The sequence below is a fragment of the Heliangelus exortis genome, chromosome 2, assembly GCF_036169615.1.
Source record: "Heliangelus exortis chromosome 2, bHelExo1.hap1, whole genome shotgun sequence".
Lineage (NCBI taxonomy): Eukaryota > Metazoa > Chordata > Aves > Apodiformes > Trochilidae > Heliangelus > Heliangelus exortis.
The window spans coordinates 124,639,770-124,663,171 of record NC_092423.1 but is presented as its reverse complement, the minus strand read 5'-3'; the positions used below and the strand labels follow the sequence as shown (position 1 = coordinate 124,663,171).

The 23,402-nt window shown below is 38.2% G+C and overlaps 2 protein-coding genes across 3 annotated transcripts in view; one reads left to right on the top strand and one right to left on the bottom strand.

The window, feature by feature from the left end:
• Positions 1-10,125, bottom strand: part of CPNE3 (copine 3) — a 26,482-nt gene extending 16,357 nt beyond the window's left edge. The window contains exons 1-6 of one of the 2 annotated variants that reach the window (XM_071737883.1): positions 9,991-10,125; positions 9,430-9,540; positions 3,224-3,363; positions 2,464-2,643; positions 1,237-1,311; positions 702-773 (exon numbers count right to left, since the gene is read on the bottom strand). In XM_071737883.1, coding sequence (XP_071593984.1) covers positions 702-773; positions 1,237-1,311; positions 2,464-2,643; positions 3,224-3,355 — 459 coding nt within the window. In that variant the 5' untranslated portion in view covers positions 3,356-3,363; positions 9,430-9,540; positions 9,991-10,125. Of the gene's footprint in view, positions 1-701; positions 774-1,236; positions 1,312-2,463; positions 2,644-3,223; positions 3,364-8,180; positions 8,201-9,429; positions 9,541-9,990 lie in introns of those variants that run through there. The other variant, XM_071737884.1, reaches the window with a different exon arrangement.
• RMDN1 (regulator of microtubule dynamics 1) lies at positions 10,103-23,402 on the top strand. Its single transcript, XM_071737885.1, has 10 exons — positions 10,103-10,473; positions 11,064-11,175; positions 13,875-13,962; positions 15,537-15,696; positions 16,320-16,409; positions 17,012-17,067; positions 17,225-17,312; positions 18,967-18,997; positions 21,172-21,305; positions 23,213-23,402. Exons 1-10 carry the CDS (start codon positions 10,327-10,329, stop codon positions 23,249-23,251), a joined length of 945 nt encoding a protein of 314 aa, XP_071593986.1. The 5' UTR covers positions 10,103-10,326; the 3' UTR covers positions 23,252-23,402.

Genomic DNA, 23,402 nt, shown 5'->3' with positions numbered 1-23,402 from the left:
TCCCAGAACAGCCTGGGGCATGAATGTCATTAACCACTAGTTAAAACACATTTAGATTAACAAAAAAGTAAACTAAGTATTGAGGGAACAAAAGCTTTAGATTAAGAAATGCAAGTCTGACTTTAGCATAAAAAGTTCTTCAAGGTCCACATATGAAATACCTGACAGTTCAAGCAAAATACTTACAGTAATATGTACTATGATAGAAAGTTAAGAAACTAATGCTTTCATCCATTTCAAAAAAATCAACTGGGAATAATAATATTATTATTTTATTTTAATTTTTTTTTTAAAGTCTGTCTAAAGACAGTATTTTTAGACGCAAAATATTTAACATAACAGATTTATAAACTTCAAGTACACTCTTTACCATTTATTTGAGAGCTAAAATGTAATCATTTCCACAATTCAAACAAATGGATGTACCAAAACACCCCTATCTTTATCATTAAATTTAAAGATTTACATTTAAATTGAAATGTGCCATTCACAGAATATTCCTACAATTCACTTGCCTTATTTAGAAATATCATTAATTTCAACACAGGCAATGAAGTTACCCTGAAGCAAACTTTTAGTGAAAAAATATCTTAATGCAATTAATTACTTCAGAAAAAATAAGAAAGAACATTTTAATGTTTACTGTTCTGACAAGATTCTGATTTTATTACTTTACCAAAGAACACCAACCACCCATATACCTTATTGTCCAGTTTTCTTGCTTCTACTTCCAATAAAACCACCCTGTTATCTTTCACTTCTTCTGCTGTAATCTAGATAGGCAAACAAAGCAAGATATTTACTTTGTATTCAGGAACTACATAGTTTTCTCACATTCACAACACCTCTATGACAGGTTTACTAAATAAACCCTATTTTCTGGCAAATTAAGTGTTAAAATTGGTGTTGGGGGGAGGGATAAACAATTTGATTTGACACTGGGATTCACTACATGATGACACTGATGACTAAAGATACTGCCCAAACAGTTGCATATCAGATGCTCTAATTATCTGATGGATGCAATCAGACTTACAGATGTAGAAGGTAGGCTGCTCTCCTAGATGACAAAGAAATGTTAGTGGAAGGAAAAAAAAATGCTTTTAGATACTTTTTTAGATACTTTTTACAGCACTGTAGGTCTGCCACACTGTGCTCAACTAACTAAAGAAGAAAAACCAGAACATTTAAACACTGAAGAGATTTATTAATATCTTTATTATTTAATTATCTTACCGTAATACTTCCTCTTCCAGCAGGTCTGCCATTTTTAAGCATTAATGGTTTTGTCAAAGTCCTGCTAGAAACTATCTGCCAAGACAAAATTTGAATATCAAGCATTATTAGCACAAAGTAAAAGATTTTCAAAGAAATTAAATGAAATAGCGAGGTATTTTCATTTTATTTTGCTGTCATTTCATGACAGCATTACCTTTACTTCCCACCATCCCCTATAACTAAATAGGTAACACTTCAAAATTTTAAAATACATATACTGATGAACACATGCAGAATTTCAGGAGCAATATGTATTAGAATGCCTTGTAGTACCACAATGAGCATGAACAAAGATAATACCTTAAGCTTCTCTCAACCTGTTCTCCAGCTTGTCATACATAGCATTCAGACAAATGCAAGCCACATTTCTTAAATAGCTTCAGCAAACAGATTTATAAACACAATGTCTGTCACATAGGCAGACATTAGGCCCCCCCCTACATTGTTTCTAGTAATTTTTTTATCCTCTTCAGGCAATGCTGTCTCAAAAGTGTGTCCACTCATCCCACAGGTCATTCTTTATATTAATAATTAATGATTAATTTTAAATTGCCACTGAATTTCACTTCACAATGCCTCCATCTTTATAATGGACATAATATAAAAACACTTTAGACACAGAAGAGGAAAAATGCCAAGACGACTCTCCTAGGAGTGCCTTCAAAGGATCTATTCAAAAGAACCAAGTTAAGAGGAAGCTGCCTAATTCTGATAGTACCAACAGCAGAATTTGACAAGGAAATGGCAGTGAAATCAGCAGTAGACAGAAACAGAATCACTGCCTGCCTTGAGTGGAAAGCAAATTACAAGTTTAACACAGCCCATGTGAACACTTACGTTGCTATGCACCAATTCTCTTTTTGTGGAGTATAAAAAAAAGAATTTGAGTATTAGAGTAAATAAACAGCAATTACTACTTTGGGCTTATTGACATCCCACTTACTTTCAGCCAGCCATCTGGACAGTCACCATTCTAGAATATATTTCAGGGCATCATCTCAACACTTTTTGCAAATAATGTGTATATACACTGAACTGAGGCTTGAAAAAACAAACAAAAAAAAATCCTACTCAACTTAAGAGGATCCCAAGGACACACAAACACAGTGATAAGATAAAAGTTGTTCCTGATCAGGGGTTAACTAGTATTTTCTTAATTATACGAGAAATCATCTGCATACTTACTTGTCCCAGTGTGCATTCAAGTTCTCCTAAGAAGTCGTCATCATTCAGATCAAAGGTTTTGTTATCGATGTCATATATTCCAAATTTAAGTTTCTGAACAAGCTCAAAATAGTAATCTATTAGGAATTTCTTGGCAAACTTTGGGTTCAAGGAATTCTTGACTTTTTCTGTGCGATCAACCTGCAGTTAGAAAGACAGCACTCTATCCAGTATTTCACCAACAAGTACTCAAATCAAATAGTCTATTATTAAAGCTCTTTCAAAAGCTCTTCTTAACATAAAGCTGTATCTTCCTGTAAATCTTTCATCAAATACATATAACCACATTATATTACAAAACCCACTGCTGTAAGCCAGATGTATTTTGAGTACCTGTTTTACTTTGCTCCCTGTAAGGAGTACTTATCTATTCCTCCATAGGGAAGACCAACATAAAATGGTATATTGTCAGGATGAGACTCTAGTTTTGGAGTACTCTATTTATAAAAGCACATTTAAGCATCTGGAAGGCATATCTTATACTGGTCCACATGCAGCTGGGAGAACATTGCTAAAACCAAAGCTGGTAGAAGTATTTATTGGAAAACAATTATTAGTGTGCAACCTGCATAACTATTACAGACATTATAGGGAGTGAGAAGTATCTAGAGGTGCTGCTATATAATTAAAATATTTTAATTAAATCATATGCTCCAGTGTTTTAAAAGGTCCAATAAGTTAGAGTATTTTTAACAGATTTATGAGAGGCACCACACTGTACCTCATACCACTGCTGACCACTCGTGTTCTGAAGAAGCACACACAGTGGGTCTGACTTGGAACCAATATCTTTGTCCAAAAGGTTGGTGCAGGCTACAGTCAGTTCCACCTTCGTCACACACTGCGCCGCCATTTGTTAATCTGGAAAGCAACAACAGCAATCAAGATTTTTAAAACTGACTAAAAAGGAAACAATGGGGTTTTCACAATATGTTCATTCTCTGACTGATCATTAGAACTGTTAGCTTGTCAGAAAATGTGAAGCTCCAAATGCAAATTTTAAGATTTGTGATGTACCAACATCAGAGTATTACTGTCATACTCATCCTTGGTTTTGCCACATAGGTATAAAACCTCATTTCAAAACCTGCACATTAAGAAATAAGATCAGATTTCTTAGAATGCTTGAAGACCCAAATGCATAACAGGATACAGCACCAAAAAAAGCACAGTGGTTTAAACTCCAGCAATAAAACTCTGCAAACTTTAATTTACATCCTGTAAACCCCATCAGTCAAAAATCCTACTCTGAGATAATGCTCATTTGCAAGCCTGATTAGGTCTCACAGCAGCACTTTTTTGTTATATTAAAAAATTTCTACTGTTATATTCCTCTTCAGGAATACAGCTGATGATTTCCAACACCTCTTTAGGAAACAAGCCTCTACAGTACAACTGCCCTTGACACTGAAGAGACTAAGAAATGAAGGGCATCTGCTGCTATCTAGTCAGCTCTCTTACATCATACATGGACAGTGTACCTGAACATGACACTTAACCCAACTCATACATATGGGTTAACCTACTTCATACATATGACATTTGGTGAAAAGGAACTCTTTTTAGAGCTAAAAAAGAAAAAAAAATGGAAAAGACAAATGTTCAATTAAAAAAAAAAAAAAAAAAGCTGGGGGGGATGGAAGGAAAAATCTGTAAGCAGAGGTAATTTGCTTGAGGCTTCCCTCTATTACACTAGGGCATTCTTCACGTTGCCTCTCCATCTGTTTTACCATCTTATAGATGCACCTTTCGGAGACTGAAGTAAAAAAAAATGACCTGTAAAGGTACCACCCAAACATCCATGCACATACATTATTAAGAAGCATGTGAAATCCTCCTACATCTTCCAAGCACTTCAACATGACACCATAATTCAGTATCTTTTGCTCCTATGACTTTACTGAATATCAGTCAGAGGGAAAAAAAAGTGAAGTTTTGAGTTCTAAGTTTCTAAATTGTTTTTTAAACAAAGGTTTTTAGGCTTAGAAAACATACCTTTAAAAAGCAGCCTGCTCCCTCTTTCTGATTCTCTTTTTTTACTGGTATTTTCCACTCCCTATTGCTTTCCTGGCTGCCAGACAAAGTTTATTAACAGTCAGTAGCTTCGGCCATAGAATCCAACACAGACTAGTGCATGGCTCCTTACTGGCTTTTTCCAGAAAAAAAATCCAATTTTCTGCTGACAAAATGATGCTGTAATAATCACCAATGCTACAACAGCAAGTAAAAACAGTTTCCATGAAATTCAACAAAGCTCAAATTTGTATTGAGACATATTTCTCAAAACAGAATTTTCTTAATCTAGCTTCTGTGAAAAATATTATTATGACTCCCTGGAAGGACTTGTAGCTATCACCCTCCCATCAGCTGCTCCTACTTAGCCTTCATGTGTGTGCATGTCCCACTTCTCTTACAGCACAGGTACTTTCTCACATGAATATGTCGATACTGCTACTTCCTCTCTTCTTCCTCAAGTCACCAACCCTCCCACTGTGCTTCTAATGTGGGAAAAGAGCAGATTTAGCAAAAGAGATGCTGTACAAAAAGCATCCTGTAGCACACAGGAAGAATAAATAAAACTGCTTCCTTTCTTTGCAGTACAAATACTCTTGTTTGAGACTGAATAATTGCATTCATATTAGACAAAAGGCAACTCATAATAAGAACACACATTTATCCAAGCAGAAGATACACAACCTGAAACCCAGTTACAAAACCAAAACTTCCCAAATCCTGAGATGGTCCTTTAATCTCTTCCATATCCAGTTTTGAAAAAATCCAAGATGAAAAATAATGCAAGGCATTTTCCTCAGAGGTTTTGAGAATATTAGGACACAATATTTATACAATGGTTTGAAGAAGTCTGTCATACTCCTAATGCACTTCAAGAACTAATTTTGATATTTCACTTAGGAAAAAGACAATGTGATTGTTTGTGATAGATTTATAATACATTTTACAGTAAGCAGCCATATGCAACCTGATTTTCAGTAACATTATAAACATTAAAAGTTAGTAAAATATTTATTAGTGAGAAGAAGTCCTATCTCATTAACTCAAACCAGTATTTACAGTTGTGAAACTCTGTACATAAACAGTAGATACGTCTCTCACAACACTGCAGTCACTGCAGACCTTGCAGAGGGCACACAGATGCTTCACATGTGAACTCAGAAGTTAAAGAGCTATAGATGTTGGAGCTCTGCATGTGCTGCATGAATCATTGAGAGTAAGCTGTATCTTCTCTATTTATTCTTCTTCATATTATTTAGTGTGCATGAAAGAATTATACCATTCTTAATTGAGTAAGTGAGATTATGCTGATAAAACCTGACCACAGGACTCAATTTACTTATTTAAAAAATAAGCACTAGTATTTAAGAAATCTGATGTATGTGAGTGTGTGAGAAGGTAGACACTGTTTTCTCTTTGGGAAATGAATCATCTATTTATACAAGCCTCATCGTACTCAGGCAGTTCAAATATTTATCTACTGCACTGGTAGCACACTGGTTTAGCAAGCCAGGCAACCATTTGTAGATAGTTACTATATATAAAAAAAATAAAATCTGCAATTGTTACACTGCCAAAGATCATATTTAGAATTCTATTTCTAAAAACAAAATCTCACTTCACAGACCAGAAACTATTAAATTGATTTCCAGGATGCTTGTTCACAAGACAACTTAGAGACAGCCACTTCTACATATCCTTCTGTTGACCTTTTTATTTATAAACATGTGTGTCCACCTCTTAGGTATATTTTTAATGCTGAGAGTTCTTCCCAGCATCCTCCTCACACAGAACTATTATAACAATTTTGAGTGATGTTTTGATCCATGCGAGATAAACTATAGAAAGTAATATTGTGCCCTGATCAAGAAAATTAAGACACACCAATCTGACCTCACCATTTGGTTGTTTTAAACAAGAAACATTCAGAGTCAGGGGAAAAAAAAAAAAAAAAAAAAAAAAAAAAAAAAAAAAAAAAGAAAAAAAAAAAAAGTGTTTCCTGCATGTAAGTTTTATCAGAATATTTTTCTGTCAACAATATTTTTCTGTATGGAAAACCATACAAGCTATGCAATTTGAATAGTATCTTAAATTGTGCATTTTTCATTGCAATTTCACTGTGTAGAGCTACTGACTTTACATAATTAACACTATACAGAAGAAAGAAAAACTTGAAACTCACTAAAATGTGCTGGTTTATTCTACTGTATCACAGAAACAAGATGCAAGAGAGCACATGTGTTAGACTAATCTTTCTTGCAGCCCATTTCAAAGCTAGCATGTTGTAACACTTCCTTGTTACAAATACCAGTTCTTAAAAATGAGTTTATGGTAACATACTTCAGACACGTGCCTCTGGGCTTCTCAGCAGAAGGCTAAAGCTTCAAGAGTAACATTAAAATGTGAAATGAAAGGAAATTAAAAACAACAGTTATTCTTCCCATGTATCAGTCAAAGTAACAGGTTTGAATGCATATAATTTGAGGAACTACAGCTGCTTTAAACATAAAGAACCTGTCCAGTAGTTTTATGTGTCCATGACAGCAGCACTGTCAAGATTACTTACGGGAAACTCAGGGCTTTTGTTAGAGAACAAAGTACAATGTAAATTAGCTATTTAAAAGTCCAGCAAGAGAAGTTCTGTAAGATTTTAAGAACAAAGATCATGAGTAAGACTTTTCTGGTCCTACTCATTTAATGCTTTTTTTTCTGATAAGGTGATAGTGCTTTAAAGTATGCAGACCAGAATCAGTGGCTTACAAGCTCTCAAGGTAGCTTATGCTCTAAAAAACCTCATGCGTTCCCATGCTGCCAAAGGCTGCCTAAGAAAAATCCATAAAACCACTATTCCACCATGATCCAGCATACCATTTTCTATCTCAGTATAAACAATAATGCTAACTTCAAACTGACAGTCACAAAGCTACATTCTACTACATCTCAGATGTATTTCAAGTCTTCCCATAGGCAAACCAAGAGCTCTCCAGTCAGCTGTCCTCCAGTTCTGCAACACAGCAGCTACTTGCACTCTGTACTGACCGTGGCTGGGAGGCACCATACATGAGCTGCATACACAGGCAGTGGCCATGAACACAGGTAAACAGCATTCATACTGCTTCCTGGAACCACCAGGTTATTATTGTGCTAACCACCTACCACGAGGACTTTGTAACAACCCTCCTATAAGTGAGAAGCACCAGAAGCAAGTTGCAACCACTAAGAACTAAGCTGGTCTAACTGTGCCTTGGATAAAAAGCACTGGGTGAACATGTACAGTCCATCCAGCTACAGGATGGGAAGGATCAACAGGTTACCATCTTCTTTCAACCATAAAGTACAAGCAAGCAAGCCAAATCATTAAGACTATTTCATAAACAGAAGCTCAGACCCAGCAGCCCAGTCCCAAAATTCCTACCTTCAGAAATCTTTCAAATGCTTAAGAATGCTGTTTTAAGATCCCTGAGTACCATCTAATGCAATCTTAAAGACAAATCAAATAAATTAATCATAAAACAATAAAGAGCACCATAATTGTTTCCTGTCTAATTGTCTCCACAAGTTGCACAGCTTCAAATGTGATGCCAGAAGGGGCCGTTACTAATCATTGCCTAATTGATCCAAGAGTAAAAGTAACTTTGTTGGGTTTAACAAGAGATAATACTTACAAATATTAACTTGATCATGTATTACTTATGTTTGGCATAGCACCCTTTTTTTCCCCACTAAAAAATAAACAGAACAAATAAGGAAGAAAAAATATATACCTTACTACTTAACTTTGTCACTTATTTTCTAAAGGAAACCGTGAAAATTACACCATCTGATTCTGAATCAAAAAAGGGGAAAAAAAAAATCTAAACTCCAACTCAGGTAACATTAACCTCTCTGTGGAGTTGCTAGTTTAATTTTGTACTCCCAAAAAGAAGGAACTTTGGTGGTGTTTGTACAAAACAGCTACTATGGCTTTCCTCTAACCTTAAATTCTGTACAAATATTTAATGCTCTGGGCATAACACAAAGCTGTAAAAACACTGTGGGTACAGTGCTGCTACCTTGGAATTCTGGCAGATGACATTTAATAATGGCTTAGTTATTCAAGCTACCAGAAAGACTTTTGCTTTCAACAGCTTAACAAAAATTAGTCTAACACTCACATATAATGAATTCATATAGATGAATTCTTAGATATGAACACAAACATACTTGTTGGAAAAACACTGCATTCTTCAAAAGACCAGAACACAAAAGAAAAATACCTCTGTCTAGCTCTCCTTGCTCTTCCACACATCTTTCTTGTTTTCATTTTGCTTTTCCTACTGTTTATTAGTCTTCTGAATATCCTATTATCACTGAAATATCTCACACATACATAAAGGTAAAATTTAAAACATCAGTTGAAAACTAAATAATAATGTGGGGTTAAGTTTGACTCTTAGTTACTTGTATTAAATCAACTTTTTTTTTTTTTTTTACCACGACAGAGATGTCTTTTAAATTGAACGTTTGGGAACCTAAAACTCAAAAAACCCCCCAAACTTAAGTTCTAGGGGAAGGGTGACACCTATTACTTTGAGTACTTAATGCACTTTGAAGACATGAAGATGGAAGCAAAAGCAAAGAACTTTCACACTCTAACACTTCCCTAGTGGAAGAGCAAATTATGACAACACGCCTATCAACCCAAGATTTGCTTTGCACGAAAAATGAGGAAAGAAAAGACAACAACCCGCTCTAACAGCAGCTCAGGAAGAACACACTATCTGCTTTTTTTGGTACGACGATGGCGGAATTCTGACAGTCCCCTCTCTGAAGGGTGCGGGCACATTTCAGAGCCCTGTTACACCGCCACAGGGACAGGCAACCCAGGACCGAAATGTTAAAGCGAACAGCTTTAACTTCACCCAGCTTCGGTACCTGAGGGGCGGCGGATCAGGCGACTGATTGATTCCTCAACCTCTCCAGAAGTTTGCGTCGGACTCCCCGCAGGGACCCGCTCGTTTCCAGGAGCAGGAAGCGCCCGGACACCTGAGGGGAAGTTTCGTAAGAGAGGGTGAGGAGGACAACTGCGAACCACCGCCTGCAGCCGGGGAGGGGCGGCCCGGCCCGGCCCAGCCCAGTCCGGCCCGGCCCAGCCCTATCTCCCAGCCCCACTCGGCTGTAGGAGGAGGGGTGAGGCGGCTCGGGCAGGCTGCAGCTCAGAGCCACGACTCGCGGAAGGGGTCATCTCCCCCTCCCCGGGCAGAGGGGGAGCAAAGCACACAGCAAAGGGGCCACCGAGCGCCCTGCGCGGCCGGAGGAATCGCCCCTGAAACACGGGAAGGCGACGGCGCCCCGCCAGGCGACGGGCCGGGCGGGTCTCTCCGGGCCCCCCCAGTGCTCTGCCTCGGCCACGGACATCGCCCAGCGCCCAGTCCCGCCAGCCGCACGCCGCGCAATGCTGCTCCCCTGCGGAGCGCCCGCACCGCCCCTCCTCACCTGCCGGGGACAGCGAAAGCCGCCGACCTCAGGCGCCCGCGGCGGCCGCGCCCACGCCACCCGGACGCACTCCTCCCCCGGGCGGCAGCGGCCCGGGGCGCATGCGCGGGCTCCTTCTCTGCCTCACACCCTCGACCCGACCCGTCCCGGGCCGGTGGCCGGGCTGGGGCTAGGGTTAGCGCTAGGGCTGGGGCTCGGCGCTCGGAGCGGTAGCGCTAGCGGCCCGGCAGGCGGAACGGGCGGCCGTTCCCTCGTTTCCCCGTCTCCCGTACCGGGTTGGGGACGGACCGGTTCCTCCGCTGTCGGGGGCGGTGCTGGCGGCGGCGCTCGGTGCCGATGGCTCCTCTGATGGCGGTGCTGCTCCTGGCGCGGCCCTTCCGCTGCGGCCCCGCCTGCCTGGGGAAGCTGCTCCGGCGGGAGGCGGGAGGCGCGACCTGGGGCCGGTGGGGGCCCGGTGCCCGCTGCGGGGCCGGCGGGAGTCAGGTAGCGGGGTTGCCGCTCCGGGCGGGCGGTGGGTGGTGGGCGCGGCCGCCTGCGGGGTCCTCTCACGGGCGTGTGGCTGCCGTGCGTTCTCTCCGCGGCCTGGGAGCGGGGGGCGGGAGCAGCTGTCGGGGCTCCGGGATCGCGGGACCTAGCGAAGGGCTCTGTTTTGCGCAAGCTGCCAGCCCTGAGCTGGAGTGAAAAACACGAGTAGTTTACTTTTTTTTTTTTTTTTTTTTTTTTGGTGCTTTTTAACCCTGTGTTACGTCCATATTTGTGCTTTGTGTTCAGTCAAGTGCCCTGTTCTTATTTAAAAGCGTAATTATGTACCCCTGTTGAAAAAAACTGAGTAAGAAAATGCCCTCTTGATCATGTGGTGGTTGGGGTTTTTTTGTTGTTTTTGTGGGGTTTTTGTTTGTTTTGTTATTTTTTGTTTGCTTGTTTGTTTTTCATGAAGAGTTTGGCTTGGTGATTTTTTTAGCTTTTGTAAGATCTTTTCTCTCTTCAAAAGCTGAAAGGCAACTGGTGCTAGAAACAAAGAAAACTTAACTCGATTGCAGTGTTTATTCGTATATATCTTATGACCCATACAGGTGTTTAGAAAAAGCCTTCAGAGGGTGGCTGTGCTCTCAACAGGGTCCTTTTTGGTTTATGAAGCTCACAAGCTGATTTCTGGCCTTGCTGAGGTTCATGCAAGCTTCAAAGGTAATGTTTTCAGATTTTGAAGTGCATAGGTTATTTTAATGTGAAACTCTATTGGGAAAGTTCTTTGTGCCAAAATTTTATAGGAAAATAGTGTGATGCTTTTTTTTTTTTTCTCCATTAAGACTCCTTGCAGTGTGTTTCCATGGCAGGATACTTTTGAAGTGGTTCAGGGTAGCCTTGTAGCAGTTTAACAAATGCTTCTTTCAAGTGTCACTGAAAGGAAATTCAGGAGCAGATCCTGTCTAGGATGTGACACACACCATACACACACAGAGTGTATGATGCCTAACTTGTTGCCCAAGCTTTAAAAAACTTGCTGAGAATTATATGGAATGCAGACCAAGCCTTAATCAATTTCTAGACTATTTCATTATGTACATGGTGCAGTTCCCATTTAATCTGGTTGAGCAATAGTGAGGTTGCATTTCATACAAAATTGGGAAATGTCTTGGTATTTTGACACTTTAAAGGGGGCAAAAAAGCCTTGTGTTACCTACCAGAAATGAATAATACAAGTGATAAGAGTCCTGTTCCAGACTTGAATAAAGATAGTCTCCCTACTGGAAGAAAAGTAGCATCTTAAAAGGGGATATTATTTCAGTCTTAGAACTTGGCTGTTACATGGTAAATTAAGGGGTTTTGAGAGTAAACCTAAGTGAAGGGACAATGAGCTTATATGAAATGTGTGTTTGCTATGTATATTATATAGAACTCAGTTCAGATAACCTGTTTTTCTGTGTCTCAGAGAGAGACCTTGGATATTTATAGAACTAAAAATTCAGACAGTAGGCTTTGGAACAGATGAGAAACTGTTCTATTTGCTGTAATAGAAGGAGGTTCAGGGAATAGACTAAAGACAGCTACTCAGTACACAAATAAGAAAATTTTCCTTCAGGAACATAAATAACACTACTTACTTGCCTCTGGTATTTTTTTTTTTTTTTTTTTTTTTTTCTTTGGTATTTTTCTTGCCAAGAAAAGCAATGTCAGTGTGTTTTCTATGCAAGACAAGTAGTAGGTATGATGAAAATAAGGGTAAAACCCAAATGCCTGAAAACTAGTCTTGAAGGAAAAAAGTCTAGTAATTTACATAAAACACCTGGTGATAAACAAGTTCAGAAGTTTGAGTTGTAAGCATTTAGCATTTAGTCATTAGATGTATTGATAGTGTTTAGGGAGTCTCAACAAGCAAACATAACGGTACCCTGAGGATAGTGCTGAAGATGTACCACAGAGTTTAACTTGTACACCAAAATCCAAAGTCCACTTAGACCACTATCTTATCTTTGAAATGGTTGATAGAAAGCCTTAGAGATTGCAGGGTTAAAAATTAACAAAAGTGCTGTCCTATCCTAATCTTCAGTGATGGATATTCTGGGATCTTTTAAAACTGAAGAGGGGGCTTCTGTGTTTAGTAGTCTGGAATGATTTTTATGTATATATATACACAGTCAAACTGTGTTGCTGTGAAACATCACCACCATATTCAGTAACTTGAAAAAAGAAAGCTTATAAACACAATTTTTAAGAAGGGGGAGTTTGGAGCTTACGTTTTGACTTAGAGTTTTGATCACAGACATGGGAGTAATACGAAAGGGATGATAGGCATACCTGAAAGTTCTTTAGGAAATTAGACAAGTTTTTTTCACTTGAAAGTTTTCTTTTTTTCCCATGTTTTATTGTAGGCAGAAGAGTACATTGTTCCGTGCAGTTTTATACTTAAATAGAATTACCTATCTGCTTTGCTTTTGCTATTTTTCCTCCCTGTTTCGTCTGTTTTCAGGCTAGAATCCTGTATTGTGTGGTGTTTGATATTTCTGTTTCTGGAATGATGTTTTATGTACTATATGCATAATCTATTTCTTAATATATTATTATATTCAGCTAGGAATGGAAATGATGCTTCTCCATTTCTGATGTATTTGAAAGTATTGTCTGAATTGAAGTATCATAAGAACAATGGGTACTCAGGTCATTAATTGATACTCTAGAAGGCCAATTCTGGTTTTTCAAATTATTTTGCTTTTAGTGTCTTGAACACACAGAGTTTTCCATCAATGTACTGTATTGTTTGAGGTCATGTTTGAGAAAATCTTAAGGACTTCAGTTGGAAAACTGAGCAATGTTTCATTTTAGCTTGAGAGGAAGATCATGGGACCCACTCAATTTGCAGTCATATTCTGGCACAACTATGGAACCATACTGAGAATGAAAAAACAATTTTGAAAAATTTGGGGGTTTTGATTAGATTTAAATTCTGTACGTATAATAATGAAGGGACTTTGTTACTCTTGGGTCTTGACTGCACATTCCCTCCTGATTATATTTTTTTTTCCTGCCATTTTCACAGAGAATAATACAAATCCCTTCTAATAGTCTGATGCACTGAAAGTGGTGCTTTTGAATGTTAAATCCATTAAGCATCCAAAGCTCTGTTGCTGAAAGCTGTTTTATAGTTTCATTAAGAGGCATGTATTCAGCACTGTTTCTCTTCTAGTTGTTAACTGGAACAACTTAAACAATCCTGCTCTTCCTGTAAGTTGTTTGCAATGGTTACAAGTAACTACATAATTTGTTCTTTGTGTTTAAGCTTGGTTGTCATGCTCCAAAATGTGTTTTTTTATGCTATAATGTCCCAATGACATTATAATGACACATAATTTGTTCTTCTGTTTCCACAATTTTAATTCCTTCTTAAGTGGAAGAAGTTATAGAACAAGCAGACTATCTGTATGGGAGTGGAGAAACTGAAAAGCTGCATCAGTTGCTGGTTCAGCATAAAAATAGGTACTTGATTGCATTGAGACATTACTGTGACTTCTTTTCTGTGCTCTTCTGTATCAGTTTGTCAGCTAATTTTCTCATTGTGATATTATGGAGAACCTTGCTTTCACCCTTTTGTAAGTAGGAAAGAAAGACTCTTGATTTTTTTTCCTCCTGATTGAAAAAGAACTAAGAAAGGACTGGTACTGTAGAAGGTGGGGGTTGACACTCAAGTTTTTCTGTCATTTTCATTGCTGGCCAGCTGGTTTTCTCTGTTTTCATTTGTCTCATGTTAGGATTTGAGTCAGAACCAAAAAAAGCTCCTTACTCATGTAGCTACATCTTAGCTGCACAAAACATGATTGATAAGTGAAATGGGAAAAACTGTTTAAGGGGAGAAGACAAAATGCATTGCAAACTGATGAGTCTTTGGAGGAGACAGGGGACAAGGCGTCTCACTCTGGAACATTTCTGGAAGAAATTCAGTTGTTTTCAGCAGTTTTCAGTTATTTTTAATCGTTGTTCTTGCCTGCAATGCAAGTTAAAGCCTGTGAAGTCAAATGAAGGTGGTAGCCTGTAAGGGACACCATGTCATAAGCAAGGCTTAAGCTTGCTGCAAGGTATATAACAATAATAATTATTCTGCAGGAGTAGGATTCAAGTTGGGTTACTTAACATCCTTGTGATAGGATTGAAAAAAGAACCTGCTAGCTCAGTGTTACTGTGTTAACTGGAGCAGGACTGTTGTGCTGTGAGCAGTGACTCAGTTCTACTCCAGGTATGAAAACTGGTTGTTATTGATACTGTGAGTTTACCAGTAACTTGTGTATGCTTTTTAATATTTCTAGTTTCTGGTAGTTTTGACTTCAGAATTTCTGTTGGGGGGGAGGGGAGGGCAGGCAGGCAGGCAAGAGGGGGAGTTGTATAGCCAGAACCTCTGAAAGACTTTCTAAACTTTAATATTAAAGTGTCTATTAAAATTGTAAGCCAAAATTTAAAAAGTCATTAGGTAAAAGTACAGAAATGCAAGCAGTGTTTCAAAACAATATAGCAATAAAATAATAAAACTTAAAATCCCTTACCTTTGGCTATAACATACTATACACCATTTCATATAGTTACATAAATGTGTAAATGTACAGGTTTTTGTCATAGTGGTATGGCTCATCTGTGTTTTTCAAAAATTAGGTATAGTTATAAAGAGTGAAGATGGATACCATTTTAAGCACTCCTAGTAAGCATATCAATGGAATGCTGAAAAAAATACTGTCTAGCTAAGACCAAAGTAGTCTTTTTTTTGTTTGTTTTTGTTCTGGTATGATACTGTGGTGTGTTGTTTTTTTTTTTAAATCTGCCTCTTTTTTTGAGAAAACAAACTCCTTTTCCACAGATATGTTTGCTTCACAGCCCAGAATGGCAGAACAAAGGTACCATCAGGCAGTGCATAATGGAGGGCTCTCCTTGGGGCTGTGCAAAATGACAGAGGATATGCTACTGTCTTAACACCTACTTGAGATACATGCTGAAAAACTGATTTAAGATCTGTGCTTGCTTTGTTTTTGTTGTTGCTTTAAAAACGTGTTCCTGTTCCTAACCAGTGAGGATGCGGAGCTGTTGTGGAGGCTGGCACGGGCATCCCGGGATCTGGCTCAGCTCAGTAGTACCTCTGCAGAGGAGAAAAGAAAACTGACGTACGAAGCCTTCGAGTGTGCAAAAAGGGCACTTGAAAAGAATGAATCAAATTCTGCAGCACACAAGGTGAGCCAAGCAAAATAACTGAACTCTTGGTCTTTGATTTCTGCCAGTAGAAACTGGAGCAAATGTTGACACGTTGTTTCAGCAAACCTCAGTGAAACTTAACTTCTCGATAATGAGTCTGGTTTCTAATTCTTCCTGATTATTTTAGAAGATCAGAGTTCAAACACTTGCAGCTAAATTTCCTGTCTACAGGAAATAGGCAGTGGTTAAATGTGTGCAGGAACATGGGAAGAGGTGACTTCTCAGGTTGATTATTAATTAGCTTATCCTCTGATGTAGCCTTAAAAATTTTGTACGTGCCTCACATTAACCATGCTGTTTCTGTACCCAGTAGTAACTCTATAGAGTTTCACTGATAATACTTCTGGCTTTGTTCTGCTGCTTTGCACTGCAGAGAGTTAATGAAATATAGTCAATTGTATTGGCATCCTGGATGAGAAGAGGACATTACTTCCCTTGTGCATGCAGACCAACAGGTTGCTCTGCTGCTGCCTGAACAGCACATCCTAACACATGCATGTTGCCATTGATGGTGGTGGCAGCTGTTCTAGGTTTGGGTTTTTTTCTTAAATCCACTACTAATAGCTTTATTAAATGTTTTGGTTTTGTTCTTTGAATTACAGTGGTATGGAATTTGTCTCAGCGATGTTGGAGATTTTGAAGGAATAAAGACTAAAATTGGAAATGCCATTGTTATCAAAGAGCACTTTCAGGTAATGTAAACATATTTTTTGCACATGACATCATTAATGTATCCAGTATGTAGACTATGAGAGTTGTGAACATTTTGGGGGTTTTTTTTGGGGGTAGAGGGAGCTATTGTGGCAGTGTTGTTTGCCTCAGCAGCAAGGAATACAAATTATCTTCTGCAGTTAACAGAGTCCCTGTGGAAGAGAGTCTTGAAATATCTAAGTGCTTTTAACAGCTCTTGGAACTAGATAAAAATATAACTGCAGTTGAGAAATAAACTGTGGATTGTGTAGCAGTGAAGGAGAAATATTGGAGAAAATAAAGGACTACTAATTTTATGTCACCAGAAATTAAATACAAATCTGAACATACTAAGTCTTCTGTAAAAGACTTAATTACCTACTAAACTGAAGTGCTTAAAAATCTGTCTGTGTCTTTAGTTTTTAGAAGTAGGCTGATTTAGTTGTGCACCTAATAAATACCATAGTGCCTTGAAATTCTACACACTGCTAATCTGGTTTAATTAATAGTAGAATAACAAGTATACTTTTTGAAATGCATTTTAATCCAAATGTTGGAACATTTTTTTTTTCACATTTGTGGTTTTTTTTTCCCCTCTCTCTAGAGAGCCATTGAACTGAATCCAAAAGATGCTACAACAATTCATCTAATAGGCATTTGGTAAGGTGTATTTTCAAACAAAAGTAGCATATAGAAAAGAAAAATGCCATGTTGGAAACAACAATTACGATGTCCAAGATATGAGAATGTTACAAAAAAAACAAGAGAAAAATGTGAAGGGCATATACAAGTTTTGATGTTTGTTTTTTTTTTCCAGGTGTTACTCCTTTGCTGAAATGCCATGGTACCAAAGAAAAATAGCTGCAACACTATTTGCCACACCACCAACCTCCACATTTCAAGAGGTACAATCAGAAAAAGTATTGCAGATTATTATTTGCTCCACAAAGCTATTGATATGCTCTTACTAATTTTCCTGACAAAGCTGACTTCTGCTTACAAAATAAGCATGGAGTTTTGATTTTACAACTGTAATTAATAAAATGAGACTGTAGCATGAGAGTAAGGCATATATATGCCCATAAAAATCTTCACTCTTTTTCAGGTATAGCGCACAGTGAATAATGTGAATAGTGAAAAGTTTTTCATGTAGTTTGTGCAGCAGACATTAACAAGCTGTATGTAAGTTAGTTTGTATTTACTATTATGATCTATTGCACATAACTCTACTAGTTGGAGTGTTGATGATGTATATGGTGGTGTTACAACACACACTTATTTCCCAGGATTATTAGTATTTCTCCCTTCATATTAAAAGCAAAAATACCCAGATGTTTTTTTTGTTACTTACCACTAACAAGTACCTTCTCATGCCCTGGTTACGTATGGTTGTTTTTTTCAGCTGCAAGCATATTTGTTCATCTGTGCTATGGAAATTCCTGCTCTCATACGCCCTAAAACATACTGTCCAGATGTATATCTTCTAGGGTGTCTAACATAAAGTATGCATCTTATTTAAACACTTGTGTATGAATAGAAACATGCAAATTAATTTGGTAATAGGAACCTTGCTGCAGCTATTTTCATCTCCATTTGTTTAGATCAACTAATAACTAGCCCACTATGTTTTCTTCTTTTAAGGGAAGGAGGGGGGGGGGGGGGGGCAGGATGCAGGAGTAACTAGAAAGTAATTGTAGAAGGCTGCTTGCTGTTAGTCAGAAAGCAATTTAAGTTCTGGTTGAAAAGAAATAAAATATCTAAGTGGAATGTCAGGCTTGGAACTTCTGCTGAAAATTTACTGTGGGAAGAATACAAAGTGTCATCCAGAGTTTCAAATATTGCAGACTGAGGCCAGTCCCAGAACCAAGCTCTGCAGCACTTAAAAGTGGCTGAAGAATCAAGCTTGGCCCAGAACATGTAGTTGAGCCATGCAGATAGTATGGAGCTCCAGAAAAAAAAAATAAAATTCTGTTTTCTAGATACATTGACGCTTTGAGTTCTCTAATGATATTTTCCCTCCATTTGGTAGCATCATGAAGAGGCAGGGATGCTCTGAAATTTCTCATGTGTAAGATGGGAAACTAATTGAAAAATGTGTGTGGATTTCATAAACATTCATTGTCCATTAAGAGGACACTAACTGGTCCTCTGTGGGAGTTGGTTCTTCCTGAAGTATTTGTCAACATTAATGACCTGAGTGTTAAGATTAGTTTCATCTAATAAATGAGAACTGGCAGGGGGAAGCTGTAGATATCGTGGAAGGCAGAAATAAAATTCAAAATTACCTTGAAAAATTGAAGATCCAGTTCACTAGAGAGAAATAGGAGGTACTGTACTTAAGGAGGAAGTGGCAGGGGAATGGTTGGTAAAGTACTGGTTTTGTTGAGATGTCAGATCTGATTGTATATTGAATGAGAACTATCAGTGCCATGCTGAATTAATAATAATAAAATCATGGTCAGGAGGCCTGTCAGCTGTGTTGAGAATGCACATCAGGCTTAATATGATGATTGTTCAGTTTATTCTCCATTTTGAAAAATACAACCTTCTCTTTTTCAGGCTCTTCATTACTTCCACATGGCAGAAGAAGGTAATACTTTTAGCTTTTTTGGACAGATTTGTGTCTTCTTATGAACGATGAGTTGCAATAAGCCTCTATCTTTTGGTATTATATTAATAGCATATGATATGCTGATAAGCATATCAGCTTAATGTGCTGGTCAATATAGTAGACTGTTATATTGTAATGTTTTATCTGAGATACTCAGTGTTACACAGATGCTATAATCAGTGTATTGTGAGTTGTCTTGGAAGAAGTGTTAGTACCTTCATTAGTAACAAAATATCCTTCCCCAAGGCATTCAGCTGGAATGCAGGGGAAAGAAGCTAGCAAAAAAGAGAACTTTGTCACTTTTTCTGAAATTTCTTGAAGTTCAAAAGTCCTCTGTATTCTAAATAGAACAACAGAGAGAGCACACTTTGTTATTTGAGAAGCTGTTTGGATCAGAGTGCCAGTCTAACTGGCAGTAAAACTGCCTACATTTAAAAGAAAATATAGATCCATTGTTTCTCCAGGAGGGAAGCAATAAGCAAAACTGACTAGCTGAAAGATAAGGGGAGACAGTATTCTATGAAAGATTTGTATATAGCTATATTATTGGTGAAGTTTAAAGGAAAAGTTCATTGTGTATCTTCCCCAGGGTATCAAGGAATGCAGCTGTGAACTGCAATAGTGCACTTCATCTCAGAATTTACCTCCAAAACACCTCTCTATATTTATCTGTATTTACACATAATATTTTGAGTGTTTTTCTTGACTGATGTTAGTGGTTCATGCTCTGCATCCTTTTGCCACACCTCAAATACTGTGTTCAGTTTGAGGCCTCCCACTACAAGGAAGACATCAAGGTGCTGGAGCATGTCCCTCCTTGCAGAGGGCAAAAAAACTGGGGAAAGGTCTGGAAAACAAGCCTTATGAGGAGCAGCTGAGGGAACTGGGGTTGTTTAGCCTGGCGGAGGCTGAGGGGAGACCATACTGCTCTACAACTATCTGAGAGGAGGGGGTTTGTCTCTTCTCCCAAGACACAAGTGATAGGACAAGAGGAAATGGCCTCTAGTTGTGCCAGGAAAAGTTTAGACTGGATGTTAAGAAAAATTTCTTCACCAAAAGGGTTGTCAGGCACTGGAACAAGTTACCCAGGGAAGTGGTGGAGTCCTTGTAGGTATTTAAAAGCTGGGTAGATGTGGTGCTTAAGGACGTGGTTTAGCCATGGTCTTGGCAGCACTAAGTTTGCAGTTGGATTTTATCTTAAGGGACTTTTGACCTAAATGATTCTATTTAATAGAAGGACAGAATAGTAGAGTTAGTGACTATAAAAAAATCTGGCAAGTATTGCAGCACTTCTGAAAGTATTAATCCAGCTTATGTCTGCATATCCACTTCCTACGTACCTATAAAGTCATTCTATTTTTAATATTTAATAGAGCAATATGCCAATCATGGACACAGCTGGAGCTTTTTTCTAAAGCTATTTTATACCCTGGTAAATAGCAGTGTGTGTGTCCACCTGGTAAAAGAGGGGATAAGAGCCTGTTAGTATAGCTTCTCTCAGTCTGTATTACAGGAATTTACCTGTCTTTTTTTCATTGCTGTGTAAGAACTACAAGGTTTAATTACCAGCATTTTGAATCTTGACCTTATATCCAGCAGTAGAGAAAGCCTTTACTGTAAGAACCATAGGCAAGAGTAGTCTTCATAATGCTTGATAGCCAAGGCATGCTTTATAAAAGCAATTTCTTACATTTCCCTTAAAAAAAAAAAAAAAAAAAAAAAAAAAAAAAAAAAAGCTAAATGTGCAGACAGTTTCAAGTTTTCTTCCTGTCTTCCTTTTTTTCTCTATGTGCATGGTCTGAAACAAGGAAATGTGCCCTTTTTTCTTTGCCTATAATTGCTAAGCTCATTGTTGCATCTTCTAGGTCTAGAAAAGCACAGAATCTGCAAAGTGAAGCTGTAATGCATTCAGCTCACTGCTTTGCTCTTTGTAAAGAATCTCATTTCATTTAGTGTACTAAGTAACAAGCTGCTTCCTACTGTAGCTGTGTATAAGACCAAAATTGAGCAAGAAAAAGTTTTACCTTCCTTCTCATCTAATGTCAAACTACTCATCTTTTCTAAAATATGTATTTAAAGGAGTGACAGTGTATCACAGCTTTGATACTATGCTGCTCATTCTCATTCAAAGCTTTTCTCCTGTCTCTATACAGCTGACCCAAATTTCTACAGCAAAAACTTGCTCTTTTTGGGGAAGACATACTTGAAGTTAAACAATAAAAAGCTGGCTCTTCTGTGGTTAAGTAAAGCCAAGGAGTATCCTGCACATACAGAAGAGGACAAACAGGTAGGAATTAAGAAGTGTAATAGTATAATTACATTCTGTAACCAATGTGTGTCATCATGGCAGTGGAATGTTTTGTAAAGTCAACTCAGAGTAAATTATAGTTCAGCACCTAGATTCCAGGATCACATCCAGACACTAAAAGTTCTAGTATGTTGGTAACTGCCTCTGAACACAGTGGATGGAAAAATTCTGATCATAATAAAGAACTGTTACTCTTTTCCATGATGTTTTTGTACTGCTAACAATAGCCAATTCTTGTATGTGTTGTTGAAAGCAGGCACCTGACCTAACCTATGTCTGTCTGTCTGAGCACAGATTCATTTCTCATATGCCTAAAACTGGAAAGGTAGAAACTGTAGTTTAGAAGAGCTAAAAACCACATGAACAGGAGGGGAAAAAAAACCCCATGGATGTATCAAAAACAGATCAAAAAACCTTAACATTGCAGTCCTTTGCAGGCCTGAAGAGATTGAGATGAACTGAATTGAGACAAATGGAAAGGTATATTTGATGGCTCATCTCCATTTCTAGGTGACATGGAGACACTTAATTGCCCATTTGACTGCTTAGAAGGATCCTTTTTTGCACAAGTAGGCATCCTCTTCCTAACTAAACACCTAAGAGTACTTCCAGGAGGATAATCCATGAGACTTGTTCAGACCTAATACTGTGTTTAGTATAAACCACACAGATTTGCAGTAATCTTTCATAAACAAACATGCTGGTTTCATGACTAACAAAGCCTGATTTTCAATTTGTTTTTCTTGTGGTTGATTTACCTCTTAATTCATCAAGCATTAAGATGCAGCATGAAATGCTTTAACTGCTACAGAAAACATCCAAATATGTTGTGACATTCTGAATGTCCTAACTGTAGCTGCAAATAGCACTCTGGTACGTTAGCACTTAACACCTCAGGAAATGCACTACTCCTAGTCAGGCTAGAACCATTTCTCCTGAAAGTGAGCTCCTACAGTAACATCTTTCAGTAGAAATTTGAGTAAACATTCCATTTCTTCATTGCATTGCAAAATGTGTTGGAATTTCATAGCCTAAAGGAGCAGTCATCTGAGGTATGAATGAAATTGGTCATATTAGGTAGTTACTGGTAGCTGGAGGCACCTGTGAAACCAGTGATCACCAAAGCTTCCTTTCCTTAGAAGCCACACCAAAGGAGTCAGCAGGGATTTTTGTGCAGTAGCAGAGCTGTTCAACCACTTACCTGCTGCTTGGCCTCCAGCTACAAACACATTTCTGTATCTTCTAGCAGGGTGCAGAGCTGCTGAAATGAGAGGTGGTATTCACTCAGCTCTCTGGTTGAATGTGTAAAATAAAAGAGTCATTGGGAATCAGACCTGGTAGTCCAGTAAGAAGGAAACTGGCCTGTGCAAAGAAATTGGAATTATGGAGGTTTTCTGAACATTTTTTACATCCTAGTGTCTGGCTTACATTGTGTGTACTGCTTGGTTGGGTCCAGAAGTTTATTTTGTTTTCTTAATAAACAAGAGAGTTCATGTTTAAATTGTATTAACATTTTATCCAGAATCCCTAGGCAAAGCCAGTCTCAGAAACAGATTTCTCACACTGCCTTAGCAACTGCCCAGAGTTCTGCAAACCCTAGGCTGGTTGGTTATGGTCATAAATAGGAACACTCAGTACATGAGATGATGGGACTATAGCAAATAAAGAGCTAATCATCTCTATTCAACAGAAATATACTTGGGTTTATTCCCATTCACTTTTCAAGTGTTGACAATCTCTACCTACAGAAGAAAAATGACTTGTCTTAGGAGGGTTCTGAATTTACAGAACTGTGGTGAAATGTTTGGGTGCTTGCATGATAAATTCTGCTAGAAGAGCTTCTAACTATCTAGCTCTGTTTTGTTGTATTTCTTTCTTTCTTTCAGGTCCAGAAAGAAGCTTTGCAGTTGCTTAATTCTATATAACAAGAAGCAAGATGATGGGAATTCAGTGCCTCAGGTTTCAGCAGCATAGGAAAAAGACCCCAAATACTACTTTGGTTTATTGAAGCTGCTAACAGAAGTGCAGCCTAAACTTGCTATCTCTATCATGTTTCAATTAAACTGTCATCTAGAA

Excerpts from the sequence above, each read along its gene's own strand:
- RMDN1 (XM_071737885.1), top strand. The coding sequence starts at position 10,327 with ATGGCTCCTCTGATGGCGGTGCTGCTCCTGGCGCGGCCCTTCCGCTGC. Across the intron at positions 11,176-13,874 it reads GGTTCATGCAAGCTTCAAAG|TGGAAGAAGTTATAGAACAA; the intron begins GTAATGTTTTCA and ends TTCCTTCTTAAG. Across the intron at positions 18,998-21,171 it reads CTTCCACATGGCAGAAGAAG|CTGACCCAAATTTCTACAGC; the intron begins GTAATACTTTTA and ends GTCTCTATACAG.